The sequence below is a fragment of the Tiliqua scincoides genome, chromosome 2 (assembly GCF_035046505.1).
Source record: "Tiliqua scincoides isolate rTilSci1 chromosome 2, rTilSci1.hap2, whole genome shotgun sequence".
NCBI lineage: Eukaryota > Metazoa > Chordata > Lepidosauria > Squamata > Scincidae > Tiliqua > Tiliqua scincoides.
The window spans coordinates 204,450,757-204,468,028 of NC_089822.1; the positions used below are offsets into that span (position 1 = coordinate 204,450,757).

A 17,272-nucleotide genomic window follows, 5' to 3' on the forward strand; every position below is an offset into this window, starting at 1 on the left:
TAATCTTGTCATATTAAGGGGACAGAGGGTAGGTGGGAACAAATGAGAGTGGCATTTTTCCTTCATTTGACCATACTTTCTTATGTAGATATTTCACACAGAGGTCTGAGAATCCCAAATATTTGATATTTTTGATTGACATAGTCTTTAAAGAGTGAAGCCGAAATGAATGGCAATGTACACTATGCGCATGCTTGCCTGTGTACTAAAGAAGAGATATTGCCGCAGTTGTTCCCAACTACACCGTTGACCTATTTTTAAATTAGAAATAGTGAACACACAGCAGCTCCAGAGCTCTATTTTAAATGCCTTTCCATTTTTGGCGAAATGGAAGAACTGCTTTCTAAAATGTCAGGTAATGGCTGGATAAGCTATGTGTCCTCTGGCCGTTTTGTACCCTAGAATCATCATAAGGTAGATGGGATTTATCTGCTGCAAGGGGACTTTAAAGGGGCATTTCCAATGCCTATATAGTCTTTTCCAATAATGAAGAGTTCTGGTGCACCTGATTTTGGTTAGTTTTTAGCTGACGTACAGCATCCCCCACACTTATCCCTTGGAAATTATAGCCTGCAGATAATAGATAACCTTCACACACATTACAGCTTGGCCAGTGTGGGAAACTAGTTAAAACTGCATCTCCAAAAATAAGTTTTCAGCATTTCTGAGTAAAGAGAGTAATAATGGCAATCATTTCTGGACATTTATTTTTCATTTTTGCTTTCATTAATTTCAAAACTTAAGAGATTCTAATATTGAAAGTCCGGTTGAATTCCAAAGAAATATATGAAGAAGTTTTGTCTCATATCTTGGTAGAAAAAAACAGCAGTCCATCCTTCCGTGAGTTAGGGCTGTCTTGAGAGATTTTGTTGGAATGGCAGAATAGAAATTTGTATAAATCTATCATTCTGATACTGTAAAAGAGTTTATCTCCGTATGTTGAAAGGGTTACTTGAAACAGCAGTCTTTCCCCCCCAGTATACATAGAATTATCAAACTGACCATAATATATCAGAGCAGATGGAAGAGATTTTAAATAGCTTTTAATGTATTAAAGCAGAATTAAATTAAAAGTTTGTTTGTTTGTTTGTTTGTTTAAAAGATAAATACTTTTATTTATCTTATTTTATATATTTATCTTATTTATTATATTATCTTTTTAATACTGCTTTTCTAAAAACCCAAAAAGCGGTGTATGACATAGCATAAATACATCAAGATAAAAACATCAGAATAAAATATTAAAAGAGAAACCAAAACAACACTAAAAGAGCAGATTGCAGATAAAATAATGTATAGCAGCATAAAAGTTAATGGGTCCCGAAGGAGTATCTCCCTCCCCAAACGCCAGGCGAAACAGATCGGTCTTCAAACCCTGCAGGAAACCATATACCAAAGAAGCTGCTCTCAGATCTTCTGGCATCTGGTTCCAGAGTTGTGGTGTCACAACTGAGAAGGCCGTACACATTGCCGCCTTCCCCCTGTCTTCAGTTGGCGGTGGTATCCTTAGAATCCAATATCTTTAGAAACAAGTATCCTTAGAATCTATTAAGTTGCACTTGCTCAACATCTTAGAAAATTACTTCAGGATAATTGCAACAGTCCAATAATTGTGCTTGTGTGTGACAATTTATTGTATTTTTAATGTTGTGTCTAGGATTTGACACTGGTAGCCCAGCTTCTCTGTAACCTGGTTCACGTATGAATTTAATATGTTTCAGCACACCAAGAAGACCAGATCAATCGGATCAGTCCTTTGGAAAGAGAGCATCTTCCCCATCCTTTAAACAAGCTGCTCCAACCAGTGAAAGCACAAGAGAGATGAGGAGCCATGAGCAGGCCACCCAACAGGCTGATGGGCCGAGGAGGACACTCCAAGTGGAAAACAGGGGCCAGAGATCAGGACGTTCTCCATCTGTGTCACCCGATCGAGACAGCACCCCTACCTCACCATATTCTGTCCCTCAAATTGCACCCCTTCCCAGCAGCACTCTCTGTCCTATATGCAAGACAACAGAACTCACCTCCTCTCCTAACCAGCCAAACTTCAACACCTGTACACAGTGTCACAGCAAGGTCTGCAACCAATGTGGATTCAATCCCAACCCTCACCTGACTGAGGTAATGGGTCTTCGTACATCCATATATGAGCCTAACATATTGAGCAACCTATTTTGCAATATGGCTCTTATAAGTTAATTGATTACTGTTGCTGTTTCTGTATGTTGTGGATCAGGCTAGCATGTTGAGGAAGCACTATGCCCTATGAAAAAAAGTCTGATTAACAGGTATATATTCACTCTCATCCAGGATAATTCCAGAATCTTATACTCTTTTGCATTCTTTGGCTTACAGTTTCACTGTCCATTTTTCTTTGCATCATGTTGACAGTGTCATTGATGGCTTGTAGAAAGCTCCTTGATTGTACTAAAATAACTGCAGAGACCACAATCCAGCAAATTGCCAAATGCACATGAAACAGATTAACCTGAGATTTCCCAACTCCCTTGCAGTCTCTTTTTCTAAATAAATTATCCTTCATGTACTGTAGCAACAACTAGGAGAGCTAAGGCAGGGCCAAGACAGGTTATCATATATAAACACCCCTCCCCATCTCTGTGCTTCTTTGTTGAGGAACTGCAGTAGTTGCACCTAGGGAAGGGTGAGGCTATAACTTAGTTGGTGAGCACAAACATTATATGCACAAGCTTTTAGGTTCAATTCCTGATCACCTTGTAATGGAAATGTGAAAGATCCCTTGTAATGGAAGATGTGAAAGAAGATAGGGTGTGGTGGCAACAGTGGCCCCTTGCTCCGGCTAGTCTGGGAAGCAGATTACAGTGAGAGTGCTGTACATCTGCAGCCACTTAGAGGTAACAAGGCCCTCAGAGCTAATAGCAGCACCTGAAGGAAGGAAAAGAGTGTAGGTGTAGGAGGTTGAAGAGACTGAGAGAGCAGGGGGAAGGAACTTGGAGGTAAGAGGACTAAACAAACTAACAGACTACTGGAGACTGGTGTGTGGCTGCCATACCCAAGAGCTGCTGAGAATCAAAGTGTTGCTACAGTGGCTGGAGAAGCTGCTGGTGGGGAAGGGAGGAAGGAGGACCTCTGCAGGTTGAACAGGAGAGCTAGCCTGGTGGTCGGGTCCTGCAGTGCAGAACTAGGGCCATTATGGGGAAAGAAGGGGAACTAGCTTAAAGTGGGCATACATTCTCTAGGTGAAGCTTGGAATAGGAATTGGCAAAACACATCTCTTGGTAAGTCTGGGAAGACCCCTTCCTGAAAATCTCTAGAGATGTAGAATAGACAGTGCTGAGCTAAGCACCAATTGTCCCATTTATTCATATTAAGGCAGTTTCATATGTTCATAGAGGGACATAGCTGCTTCAGGCAGAGAAGCCCTGCCCAGTAAGAGAGCTGTGTTTGACTGCTTGCAACTGCTTTCAGAATGGGTTATACTTCCCTGAGAATTGGTTATACTTCCCTGAGTGGGTGCCAGATCACCTCTGAAGTAAGTGATATCAAAGTGGGGTCTCCAGTTTCCCTGGGACATTTGGTAGGCCGCTGTGAGATACAGGAAGCTGGACTAGATGGGCCTATGGCCTGCTCCAGTGGGGCTGTTCTTATGTTCTTAGTTCAGGGAACAGCAAGAACAAGGTCCAATTCAACCTGTTATGTGAAGGAAGGAAGGCTAGGCTTTGAGGGTTCTGAGATGTTGTCTGCTTGCCTTATGCTTCTGTGCTGTTGTCAGGACGAGTAAGGGGGAATCCATTCCAAGTCCAATGTTGCTTAGGTGTTGGAGGACCCTTTCAGTTAGCCATTTCAGCTAGCTCTTTCTTGTTTCTCTGTTGTTGATTTGTCGCTCATCCCAACCTAGTTTTTTTGGTCAAGTTTTATTTGCAAGCAGTTATTCCTGGTCTGCCACTTCATTATCCTAGCATTTTTTTTTAAATAATCCAACTCAGAGGATTGGGTAAGAAACTGACATGGTGTTTTTTGTTTTTGTTACTCCAGATGATATTCCAGACGAATAATTCAAATGCATAACATTTCTAAATCACTTCCTTAAATAATTTAATCTTGAAAGTTGCTTTCTACCAAGAAGTGTTTGATCTTATTTTGGCATGCCATATACTTGGATGGAAAGTGGGGTGGAGGTGAAGCATTTCCTGCAGTCCTTCACAATGACCTACTCCAGCATATTTTTTTGTTGTCCTCAAAAGGAACCAAGTTCACCCAGAGATGCAGTTTGTTGTTTGGAATAAGATGATGAATTTACCTTCAGTGCAATGGGTTGTTATAGGGACAAAGATTTTCCCATGGACTCTTGAGTGGAGCAACAAAGGCCCCAATTCTATCCCCCATTACCAGTGCTGATGCAGTTGTGCCAAAAAGTTATGCATGGCATTCTGTGATGGGTTTATGTGTGGTTGGACAGCCTGCAGGAGGCTAGTAAAAAATGTTTTGTATTTACCTCCTGGTTGGCTGCCTGATTGCCAGTGGGTCTCCTTGGACGTACACCAGGATGGTGTAGTGGTTTGGGAGTTGCTTACCTAGAAAATCCAGGTTCAAATTCCTGCTCAGCCATGAAGCTTCCTGGGCCAGTCACTATCCCACAGTCTCGACTATCTCACAGGGTTGTTGTGAGGGTAAAAGGAGAGATGGAACAATGTATACCAGCCTGAGCTCCTTAGAGGAAAAGCGCTATAAAAATGTGACAAGTATTTTGATGGCATGTGTCCGAGGAGAGAAAAGAGGTGAGGAGTCTTTAAAAAACAGGATGAGAGCTGGCATATGCCATTGTTTCTGGATTGACCCCTCCCCTGTTCCTACCTCTTCCCCATTCCTCCTACTCTCTCCCACCCCCCACTGCTTTACCTGGCACCAGTGGATGGGGCCTTCACCACCGCAAGTATGTGTGGCTGTCAGTAACTGTGCTGGCAGCCTCATTGTGCTTGCTGGAGCCAAGCACTTCTGTCTGCAACGTAGTGCTTCCGCTGGTGGAAACTGCATTTTGCTAGCAGAGCCCAGCTGATAGGATAGGGCTGAAATATAGCTAGCATCTGAAGATGTCAAGTTCTGTGGATGTCTAGCTTCAGTCTTCTGTTACATTTTCAAAGGGCTCCTCTAGATCATCTTTTATTCTGAAATAAATCTGCAGTTGTTCCTTATTCATAGTGAGGTATCCATAGGTCTTTTCACAAGGTAGCTTTTCTTTTACAGGGATATCACATTTTCCTACATCAGACAGACGCTTTTGTAGTTGGGAAAATTCAGTACTTACATGGTTGCAATTTCTGCTATTGCTGTAGTTTCTCTGAAGTAAATATAATCACCCCCTCTGTTAGGTCTCTGACAATCAAGAGACAAATTAGGTTTACCTTGAATTGGATATCAGCTTGCAAAGGGGCTGACCTACCACAGCAGCCACCAAATAGTTCTCACATTCCCTGGGCACAAGGCTTGTGCATGACCTGAATGAAAAATAAATCTAGGTTCCATAACCATAAGTAGACTTAAACATCCAGGTATTGGACAGCAGGCAATCAAGCATATAAGATCTTGTTGCATTATTTCATGGTGCCTACTTAATGAATATCAAATTGTTTTGCCTTCCCAACAGGGGGTGAGGGAGAGTACTCCAGGCTGAAATTTTGAGGCATGTGAACATATGAAACTGCATACTCAGACTACTGGTCCATCTAACAGCCCAATCCTAACTAAATGCTACTTGCAGCGTGCAATGGCACCAGCATGGGCTTGCGGCAACCTACAGGCAGCAGGACACCATGCAAGGACAGAAGGGGAAGTAAAAGAATGTTCTACTTACCCTTGTCTGTTCCTTCATGGTCCCCAATGGGTCTCCTTGAACCTGGGTTTGGGTAGAGCAAAGGAGGTGTTTCAGAAATAAAATGGGAGTTAGAATATTGCTTAGCTTTCCCTGTGGAGACAGATCCCCACCCATCTTCAACATGTCCTGATCTACCCATCCTCCCACTCCACCTATGGCTTACCTGTCCTGGTGGGGGCACAGCAAGTAACAGGTGCCTGAGAGGTCTGGCTACAGTAGTTGGTTTTCCATGGAGTTTTCAAAACCACATGGACCCAACTGGAACAAATAGGTTAACAACCTCACCAAGCAGCAGCTGGACTCACACTAGTCAGTGCATAAGAACATAAGAACAGCCCTGCTGGATCAGGCCATAGGCCATAGAAGATACAGCCTCCTGTATCTCACAGTGGCCCAATGCCCCAGGGAGCACACAAGAGACCTGCATCCTGGTGCCCTCCCTTACATCTGGCATTCTGACATAACCCATTTCTAAAATGCAGAGGTTGCACATACATATTATGGCTTGTAACCCGTGATGAACTTTTCCTCCAGAACTTTGTCCAATCTCCTTTTAAAAGCATCTAGGCCAGATGCCACCACCACATCTTGTGGCAAGGAGTTCCACATACTAACTATACATGCAGACAGGCTATAAGTGTCTTTTTGGGTCTGCATGATGTTCTCATCTGTGGAACAAGGGGAAATACAGAGAGCATAACAAAGAAAAGACAGCAGCACTGGCCACACCTTTTCTCTGGTTTGAGATGCCTACTTGGTGTTGTGAAGAAGAGTGGTACAACCAGAGTGTACCTGCAGTTGTGCCTTCTTGGGGGAAAGAGCATGGTGGCTTGGAACATTACCTTTCCCTTTCTTGGGGGTGGACTGCAGTCAAGCTCTGCAGAAGACAACTGTTCAGCCCCTTATGGCAATGATGCAATCCTGAAAAAAATGGGAAATCAGATGTTTGCCAGCAGTAGCAATGGTTAGCATCTCTGGCTTTCACCAACAGAGCAGACACTCCCTGCTCTTAGTAGTTGTTGGAAAGGAAGGGATAGTTGAGCAACACTTTCAGTAGAAGAGACAGATGTGAACATTCTAAAGCAGTGCTTCCCAAACACCTGCAAGGGAGTTAGGAGCACTGTAAGGGTGTGAGATGGAGGTGCTATGGCAGCAGTGCAAATCCCAGGATTGTGCTGCTGCTGGAGGGGTGGTGGTGTTTACACTTACCTGAGGGAGTGCCAGCTTCCAGGGGCTCCCCAATCCGCCAAAGCACTGTAAAAATGAGATGGGAAACCACTTACTGTCTTTGGTAGAAAACTGGAAGTAGTTTTCAATCACATTTTTTAAAAACTGTTTGGAAGCTACCTACACCCCCTGGTTGCTGGCAATCCCTCAGGTAAGTAAAAACACTTCCCTTCTTGTCCAGCAGCAGCATGTCGCTGCCTCCCCCTGCCACTTAAAAAGACGGGGACAAGTGCTTCCCTGGCTGGTGGGTAGCCAACCACTGTTCTGAAGGGTCAGAGTGAGGAAGGTAGAGACATGGGAGAGAGATGCAAAATCAATACATTGCAGCATGGGATTCCCACCCACCCCCTTCTTACCTGTGTGGAATGTATGATCTTTTCTTCCCTGTTGGCAGGTTGAGGTAGAGTTCCCATTGGGTGTTTGTGTATGGAGACCTCCTGGGGCAGACTGCCTACAATCAGAATTCTGAGGAGTGTTAAAATAACTTGCCCTACATGTTGTGAGGGACAAGTGGTTGTTGGTGCAAAGTACTCCGTTTGTGTACCAATTGCCCATTCTCTATGATTCCCATCACCATAGTTCCCCTTTGAGAGGCCAAAGACATAGCCCCATGGTATGTCTGAGGTATAGTCTTCCTGGCAGGGGTTTTAGTACTCGGGTTGGTGTGCTGTGATTGGCTACCAAATGTAATCTGTATCCTATGCTTTTGTTGTGCAAAAGTGGGTGGGGCAAGGGGTGTCTCAGTTTTCTGCTGTTTGTCCCTTTCCCATTGTTCGCTGTGGAATTACTCTTATCAACACCATTTGGGTCACTGGCATTTCCAGGATCTGGGGTGTGTCCATAATCTGAAGGGATGTTAGAATATGGGATATGTCTACTCCTCCTAGTCCCTCCCATGTTTTGCCCCAATCTCCTCCTTGTTTTGGTCTTGCTGCCAATGAATTGCACAAGCATTGGAATATTCTGGAGCTATATTGGTGAGTGTGTTTTCAACATTGCAATGACAACTGTGGCCTATCGGTCAATGGGTGGGCTTCTAAGCCAGCAAGGCTGTCATTGCACCAGCATACAGAGGGATATGCTGATGTATCTTCTGTATAGAATTGGCCTGTTAGTAGAGATATGCTGTTAGATTCATTATGTTTTCTTCCCACTTGTCTTTGTTGTTTAGAATATTATATATCACTTCTCAACACCAACAACGAAAGTGATCAATGTGGTTTATGTAGCAGAAATGAGTAATATGATTGTTCCTTGCCCAAATAAGGCTCCCAGCCTAAAAAAACAGATAGCCACTGGGAAAAATGCTTTGCTGGGATGTGTAGGGACAGTTATTCTCCCGCTGCTACCATCAAGGAGCTACCACTTTTAAAAAGTGCCTCTTTTCCCAGCTAGCAGGGAATATGAGAGCCTAGACACCACAGATGTAAAGAATCCCTTATGCAAGGATAAATCATTTGGGTGTCCCCTAAGCAGGGACCTGCAAGACATCATTCTTCATCTAGCATCCTTTCATTTATGATTAAAACTGGGTGAGTTATTTGCTGCAACATTTACGATATGTCTTTTTTCATTTCAGAAATTATTTACATATGATTAAAGATGCAACACCCTAATGTCTGCTACTATTCAATCTCCATTTATTTCAATGGACTTGAAATTAATGGAGTTTGTACAGAAGCTGTGCTTGAATTATGCCCCTGTTGTGCTAATGCATATTTGCCTGAGTATTCTGTGTGAAATATATTTTCCAGTGCACGTTCATTATGCTTTTCCATTTAGAGAAATGAAATGGAATGATATTAAAGAGAATTTAAAAGTTTGAAATAAAAGGATTTATAAGCTCAAGTGAGCTAGTCTAAAGAGTATTTCAGAATTTGTTCATTTCATTTTTGGTTCTAGCAAGTCAGAGAACCAAACCACTTTCATTGTTTAGGAAGATTTAAGTGGATAATACAAAATAAGAACTGAAGAACCATGTTCTTCAGTTAAAAGATAATGCACTCAGTAAAACATAATGCACTGAGAATACCTGATAATTTTTTTAACTCTTTGATAAAGAGTACTTGTGAAATGTGATTCTTGAAGACACACAAAACCAGTTCTAAAGGCAGAAGCTACTGATTTCACATTTGACATGTTGATCATCTGCTCAGTGGTGAAATGTCCATTATCATATTCTTCCAACTACTCCCTTCTTGAAAAACAACAAGTTTCAGTTCAGCACCAGGGTGCCCTGGGAGACAGAAATGTTTCTCCAGGGGTTTCTAATTGTTGGCATTTCTGATGTCAGATTTGTGCCCATGTATTATTTTGCATAGAGACTGATCTGCAGTGTTGGCAGGTGGTCACAAAATCTAATGCCATAATGAAATCTATAAGTCATCCAGGTGCTACAGTATACTTTGTAGTTCATGCCCAGGAATAGAGGCTAGCAAGATCCCCTTTTGCACATCTTTCATGCATTCCTGTATGTCTGTGTGTGTGTGGGGGGGGGGGGTTAAGTAGGAGGGGACAAGAGGGTTTTTCTGGCTTGCCCCATCCCTCAACTGTGTGTGAGGGAGAGGGAGAGAGAGAAGCCCCCTCCCAGCTCTGTCTATGGCAACAAATGCTGATCTTGAGGAGAAATCTTCCCCACGATTGCCACCCTAGAACTGTGGAAGGTTGGAAAGGGGGTGGGATTTCACTCACACCTTACAGGTGGGGCGGGGTTTGCTAGTGTTATGGTCCTGCTTCGTAATCCACCCACTCCCACATGTACAGAAATGCATAGAAGATAATGTGTGAAGAGGATTATGATTTAACAATGAAGTAGGAATCTTGTTTTCTGCATCAAAATATGTTTTCCTCATTTCCATTTTTTAAGAAATGTTCAGGCAAATCTTCCTATGACATTTTTCTCCTCCTCAGACCGAAGGCTTGGTTTTAAGCCAGTAGAATAGTCTCAGGAAATCCTCTTCCTGTACATTATTTGTTGAATGCTAGTAGTACTGCCATTCCTTTAGCTTTTTGATTGGTTGACAGGACAAAAGCTTTGCTGCTTGGATTTTTTTTCCTCTTTTGTTTTAGGGATAATCCCTCAACTCTTCTGTATTATAGATTCCAGTGTGGGCTTGGGATATTCAAACTGATCTGCTAATTTAAAGAACTGATAATGTCTCTGTTTTATCTACATATATTTTGCTTGCTTTCTTTGCTGGATTAATTAGTGCTGTATATAAAGATACTGTATATAGTGCTGTATATAAAGCGCTGTATATAAATTATAGCCAAGAGACATTTTCTTCTTTGGCACTTTTATGTAGTGTGTTTTGTACGTGATAATCCTAGAGTTTTTTTTAAAGAAAAAGAGATAAGTTTGTAGCTCTTTGACTATGATATACTTTTGAAATTTTGCAGGCAGTTTGTGCACATTCTTGAGTGCAGAGCTATTGCATTTTGTATGGTGGCTGAGGGGTGGATCCGGTGTTGAGGGTGTACATCAGATCCTATCCTCGGTTTCTTCAACTTCCCCACCCCTTTCTCTCCTGGGTTTTTTGCCAGTGAAATCATTGGCCTAGGACTGAGGAAACCTATTGTGAGGTGGGAGACATTTGGAGGGGTAAAGGGATCAATTCCTTTCCCCCTCTGAATCCTCTCACCCCCTCCCCATTGGCTCCAGTACATGCCTTTTGGTGTAGCTGCACCTGTGGGGGAAGGATAGAATTGAGCCGTTGGCTAGTTTACACTGTCCTAATGCACTGGAAGAAGTAACTGAACAAGCTGGAAGAAGTAACTGAACAATTCACCATTGTTGATGATGGTGATTAAGACTATTTATATACCACTTTTCAACAAAAAAAGTTCACAAAGCATTTACACAGAAGATCAGATAACTAAATGGTTCCCTAACCCAAAATGGCTCAGTCAGAGGCTAAAAGAGCAGAAGGAACAACGGCAAAAGCCACTAGAAAAGACACTACTGGAGTGAAGAGAGACAGTTACACTCTTCATGGGTTACTGTGTCCCATTTAACTCCCCTTACCCAGAGCTATGCCACAGCCAGCCGCAGCCCTGCTTTGGATGCATTGCATGCCTGCAAGCCTCCCTGCTCCAGGGCAGGTTAGGATTGCGCTGCCTAGGAATCCAGGCAGTATTATCCAATTATTTATAGGTTATTCAGGGCACAATCCTAACCAACTTTCCAGCACTAAGATAAGGGCAATGCAGCTCTGAGATAAGGGAACAAACATTACCTTGAGGAGTCCTCTGTAACTGCCACCCAGCTGCAGGATGCAGCACATGCCCCTTTGGCCCAGCTGTGTCAGTGCTGGAAGGTTGGTTAGGATTTGGGCCTTTGAGAAACCATAATTAAATTCATCCACAATCTAAAATTGAATAATACTTGTATTAGGACCAATGTTAGAGTCACAAAGCTTTAAGGAGTGAGATTTTGAGTTCTGCAGAACTCTTCATGAAGCAAGGTGAAAGTAAAAGGATGTGGGGGACTTATTGGAAGTGCTCTAGTGGTTTGCAGTTTGCACAATCTAAAGAGGGAGTTACAGGTATTTTATACAATCATAGATCAGCGTATGGTAGGTGTGAGATGATTTGATTACACATAGGCTGCTGGAATGAAGATATATGGCTATAGCCCCATATTTTGGAAATATAAGATCCAGATTTTACAAAATAAATAAATTGCTGAATAGCTGGAAAGCATTTTACCAGGTGGTTTTAACAGGAGAATAGGTTTGACTAATCCTCCTCTACTGCAATTGGGAATACTAGAAAACAGATGTTGTTATACTAGATATTCTTCTCAGATTCTCTGTTCATTTGAATTTCTCAAACCCTAAGAACATAAGAACAGCCCCACTGGATCAGGCCATAGGCTCATCTAGTCCAGCTTCCTGTATCTCATAGCGGCCCACCAAATGCCCCAGGGAGCACACCAGATACCCTGTATTTTTTATTCTGTTAAACATAAAATGGTAAACATCTGTACATCCAGGCAAGTAATATGAGTTCAGTTAAAGAGTTGTGCAAGTATATGCTTTAAGTGCTCTGTTTGCTCAGTAGTTCTTTGATGCCTGATAATTAATCATGATGCTTAAGCACGATTTTGCTGAGAAGTGCTTGCAAGGTTATGAACGTGATTTGACATTACTTTACTACTCAGAATGTTGATAATTTAAGGAACTACAAATTAAGTGCAGTCTTGAAGGTATTTACACCCACTCAACATTTAATTTTGCTTTGCATGAGAGGAAGCATATTTAGTCTTATTTTGTTCCTTTGCTCTCTGCTTGACTTGGGCTATCACATGTGTTGAGCCCAGGCTGAGTCTGTTTTCCCCAGTGCCGTAACATCATTTGGAATCTTGTTGGCTTTATCTTAATTTTGAGAATGTTGCAGACTGTCTCTTCAAAGAAAAAATATAACCAGCCTTACTGCTTAGTGAAGCATCTGTTTTAAGACGCAGCCACAGAATGCAAAAGGGATGAGAAACAAGGGAGAAGTGTCCTGTTCGACATGCAGTACCAAAATGGAGAGAGTAATGAAGAGTTGTGTGCTGCATTCTTTACCTGTTGTTGCATATTTTGCCTGCATTTTTGATAAACTAGATAACCATTCTTCTTCATTCCCGTAAGGGAAGTCCTGCTGGCTCAGGCTGAAGGTACTTCCAGCCCAGCATTCTGTTTCCTACAGTGGCCCACCAGCTGCCTCAGGGAAGCTCACAAGCAGGAGAGAAAGGCTTGCCTACTTTTCTCCTGCCATTGCTCCCATGTAAATAGTATTCAAAGGCAAACTTATACAGAACTTGGAGGTAGTGCGTAGTCATCATGGCAAGTCCCTATTAATAGGCTGGTCCTCTACGACTTTACCCAATTCCCCTTCAAAGCCATCCAAGCCAATGGCTATCACCATGTCTTGAGGCAATGAATTTCACAGACGCACAGTCCCATCCAGTCCTCCTGCTGTGCAGCCATGCAGTATCCAGTGGGATGGATCTGGAAGCTTCAGAGGGGAAAAGAGATCTAAATGCCCTTATCTGTGCATACGCCTCCAGCCCACAATGGGTCTCCTCAGATAGGAACTAGCAATTTTGCTTGTGTAAGTCCAAGAAAGGGGGCAGGGAAGTTGCTTCTGGAGGGGATAGGATCTGCCACACACCATCACCACCAGATCCACCCCCTCCACAGCCTTCATTCCTCCTCTTCCCCATCCAGTTCCACCTCATTCTCATTTTGCCCTCCCCTGCCCCTTCCAGCTTCTCCTGCTGGCTTACCTGCACTGGCAGGTGGCCAGCAGTCCAAAGATATGGCCAGAAAGGCTCCACTCTTCCACTGGTGCTCCAGCAGTGCGAGAGTTTGTATGCTGCCAGAGTGCCTTTTACAGCTGGCACTGACTGCTTTAAGGCAGTCAGCGCCAGCAGATCATGAGTTCTGCTGCCACCCAGCCCCAGTAGGATTGGTCTGTCATTATGCCTGAGTGGAAAAGTATTAAAAAGTTAAAATTAAAGAATAGTCTGAAACATAAGTTTACTAAAATCTTAGAGACAGGCTGAAATATTCTTATTTTTGTTTATCTGCCGCATCTTCCATGTGGCTGAAAGTATATTAGACAGCTCTTCTCTCTCTGGGTATGAAAAACCAATCTTCACCATTTTCAGTGTGGCTATTCTTGTTAAGGAATAACCAGGTTGAAGTTTCATCTGTACTAGAGAGGATACCCAAAACATTTGGTTAATGCTATGGGTCTTTATAGACCAAGGCCACACAGTGAACTTGCATACCCAGCATTTTGGATTATTGAGACTAACAACCCAATCCTATTCCTTACTCTTAATGATGATGCAGCCGCACTGACAAAGTGTGGGCTGCATCCAGTGGTGGTGGTAGGGGCAACCAGGAGGCATACCTTTAAATATTTTAGGTTCTTGAAAATGTCTTGACGTTTGGAAAATGCCAGCCACCATTAGGTGGGCTGTGACTAACCAAAATAATAATGTTGGGAGTTGTTAGTCTAGTGTTGGGTTAATGTACTGGATGTACATAGCTAAAGCAACCTGAACGTCCATCTTTCCCAGGGCCTTCTGTGGCTATGTGAGAGATATAGAGCAGCCCCAGATGCTTCTGTGACTATGGAAGTAGTGGTTTGTGTCCTTTGCAGGGAAATCATTTGCTCTCCTATCCTACAGCCCAATCCTATCCACACTTTCCTGGGAGTAAGCCCCATTGATTCTAATGGAACTTACTTCTGAGTAGACAGGCATAAGATTGGGCTCCTAGTCATTCGAAAGATTTCCCATTTTGTCCTGGAAAGCATAAGTGAAAATGAATGAAGAGCTTTTTCCATGAATGTACCTGTCTTTAAATTGAAACGTAGAACACCCATTTATCAGTGTTATCAGATGGGAACTTTCTCTTGCACAAAAGAGGTTACAATAGTCAAACCCGGAAGTTAATTATTTGCATAAACAGACTCTTGAACAGGTGATCACTCTGATCTTCGAAGCAGTGATGTGTGGTGAGGTCCAGTCCTGGGAAGGCAATACACACTCTCCTCCCCTCATCTTAAGCTCAGTCTCTAAAACACACACTCTCTGTTTTCCCTACTCTCCAGAAATAAACAAATTAGACTTGGGCTGCAATCCTAACCATACTTACCTGGGGTAAACTTGCACTGACGATAGTGTGACTTACTTCTGAGTATACCTGCAATAGGTTGGGCTCTCAGTTTCTGAAACACTTTTTCTCCCTTCCCAGAAATAGATAGATAAATTAAGTTTAGTCTCTGAGACACACACTCTCTCTCTCCCCTCCCCCCCCATTCTGGAAATTTTAAAAACTCAACTGTTTTTTCACCCATTTGGAGCTAGAGAGAGCACAGCAACATGCCCCCTGAGGCAACTGGAAAGTTGCCTCTTCTGGCGCTTTAGAGCAGTGGTTTCCTAACTGAAGACTTCTGCATTCCAAAAAAGTCTTCCCCGGAACGAATGGAATGCTCTGTTCTGCCAGGAAGCCTCCTTACTGTGCCACTGATCTCCTCCGAACTGCATGTGGGCTAACTGCCTTTTCTCCTAAATCTGGGCACAAAGCCTGCTTGGGTGATTGACCCCGGAAGCAGCTGGCTGGCACTCAGTTTACCTGGCTAGAAGCAGTTGGCCATCATGTTAGGAAGGCTCCCCAGTGGAATGGAGCATTCCATTTACCCGAGGGACAGATTTGTTCGTGCGCTAGATCGGACCATGGCATAGGGTACCAAGCGCCCTGCTATAGAGAGCCAGTTCATTGCACAGGCTCCCTGCTTTTTTGTGGCTTTTTTTAACAGATGCAACTCTTCCTGCTGCCTTCCCAAAGCTTGCTGATGCAAACGCCCTACTGTTTTTTGATTGGAAGTCAGCCGCTCTGCTTTTTTTTTCAGTTGGAAGCCACCTATGATTGCAGCCTAACCTGCTGGAGGCAACTCTTCCTGCTACCTCCCCAGAGATTGCTGACACAGGCATCCTGCTGGTTTTTTTTCAATGGAAGCCGGCCATGATTACAGCGAATCAACTGCTGACTGCTTCACTGTGAATTGTAATGGGTGTGTATGCTCTGCTTATTTCACTGACTGTGTTGGTGAAGAAAGGAGCAGCATGGAAAGGCAAGGGGCTTTATAAAAAATATGGTTGGTTTTTGGACTTCTTCTTACTTGTTGGGTCCGGTGAGGTTCTACCTCCCCTAACTACATGTCATTGCTTTGAAGTGAAATTCAGGAAGCAGCAGACAGCAAGCAGGGGTGATATGTTTGCCTTGAAACATCCATTCAGCAGCATCAACTCATTAATTCTTTAGGGTACTGCTCTATACTGCTATAAGATACTGCAATCTCTCAATCCCTATGGAAAATAGAATGCACTTTTTCTGTGTAGTACTTGGTCTGGTACAGCCTGTTCAACTGTTATTTTTTCCTTTCAAGAAACCTAACATTGCCAGTACCGAGGCCAAGATACTTAAGGCCCTCTTTGATTAAATTTGAAATTGACTAGGTGGCAGCTATAGCAGGGTATCTCAGATGTGTGACACTTTGGGACAACATCATGGAAACAATGTATTTTTTATCTCCATTTTACCAGCTCCTTTACGAAACCCCACAATTTAAAGAACATTTTTCCCCACTTGGGTCCCTAAGTTTTTTTTCTAGATCAGGGGTGCCCACACCACTTGCAGCCCTTGAGGACTCCCAATGCAGCCCTCAGGGAGCCCCCAGACTCCAATGAGCCTCTGGCCCTCCAGAGACTTGCAGGAGCCCGCACTGTCCCAACGCAACTGGTTTCAGTGTGAGGGCAACTGTTTGACCTGTCACATAAGTACATAAGAACAGCCCCACTGGATCAGGCCATAGGCCCATCTAGTCCAGCTTCCTGTATCTCACAGCGGCCCACCAAATGCCCACCAAATGCCCCACCAGATAACGAGAGACCTCATCCTGGTGCCCTCCCTTGCATCTGGCATTCTGACATAACCCATTTCTAAAATCAGGAGGTTGTGCATACACATCATGGCTTGTACCCCGTAATGGATTTTTCCTCCAGAAACTTGTCCAATCCCCTTTTAAAGGCGTCCAGGCCAGTCGCCATCACCACATCCTGTGGCAAGGAGTTCCACAGACCAACCACACGCTGAGTAAAGAAATATTTTCTTTTGTCTGTCCTAACCTGCCCAACACTCAATTTTAGTGGATGTCCCCTGGTTCTGTGGGCTGTGGGATGAGGGCTCCCTCCACTGCTTGCTGTTTCATGTCTGTGATGCAGCAGTGACAGCAAAGGAAAGGCCAGCCTTGTTTTGTGCAAGGCCTTTTATAGGCCTTGAGCTATTGCAAGACCTTCATTCATTCATATTAGTTCATCTTTAATATATTCATTTATGTAAATTCAAATTTCAAATGTAAATTAATTCTTTTTTCCCCCAGCCCTTGACACAGTGTCAGAAAGATGATGTGGCCCTCCTGCCAAAAACTTGGACACCCCTGTTCTAGATCACTTACTACCTTGCATTGTATACAATCCTCATGTCCTTTTTATGTTTTCCCTGCCTGGCATCTGAATCGTATGTATCTTCTCTGACTGCATTCACAGCAATTCTTTCTAGGTTATAAACTATCTTCAGATCCAATTGTCAATTTGTTTTTCATTTCAGACATTCTGCAATATGCTTTATTCTTTGA

General features: G+C 43.2%; 1 protein-coding gene across 1 annotated transcript in view; it reads left to right on the forward strand.

Annotated features, from left to right (window-relative positions):
- The first annotated feature begins 1,701 nt into the window (after positions 1 to 1,701).
- BSN (bassoon presynaptic cytomatrix protein) overlaps positions 1,702 to 17,272 on the forward strand; it is a 260,226-nt gene continuing 244,655 nt past the window's right edge. The window contains exon 1 of the mRNA XM_066612954.1: positions 1,702 to 2,121. Coding sequence (XP_066469051.1) covers positions 1,702 to 2,121 — 420 coding nt within the window. The remainder of the gene's footprint in view (positions 2,122 to 17,272) is intronic.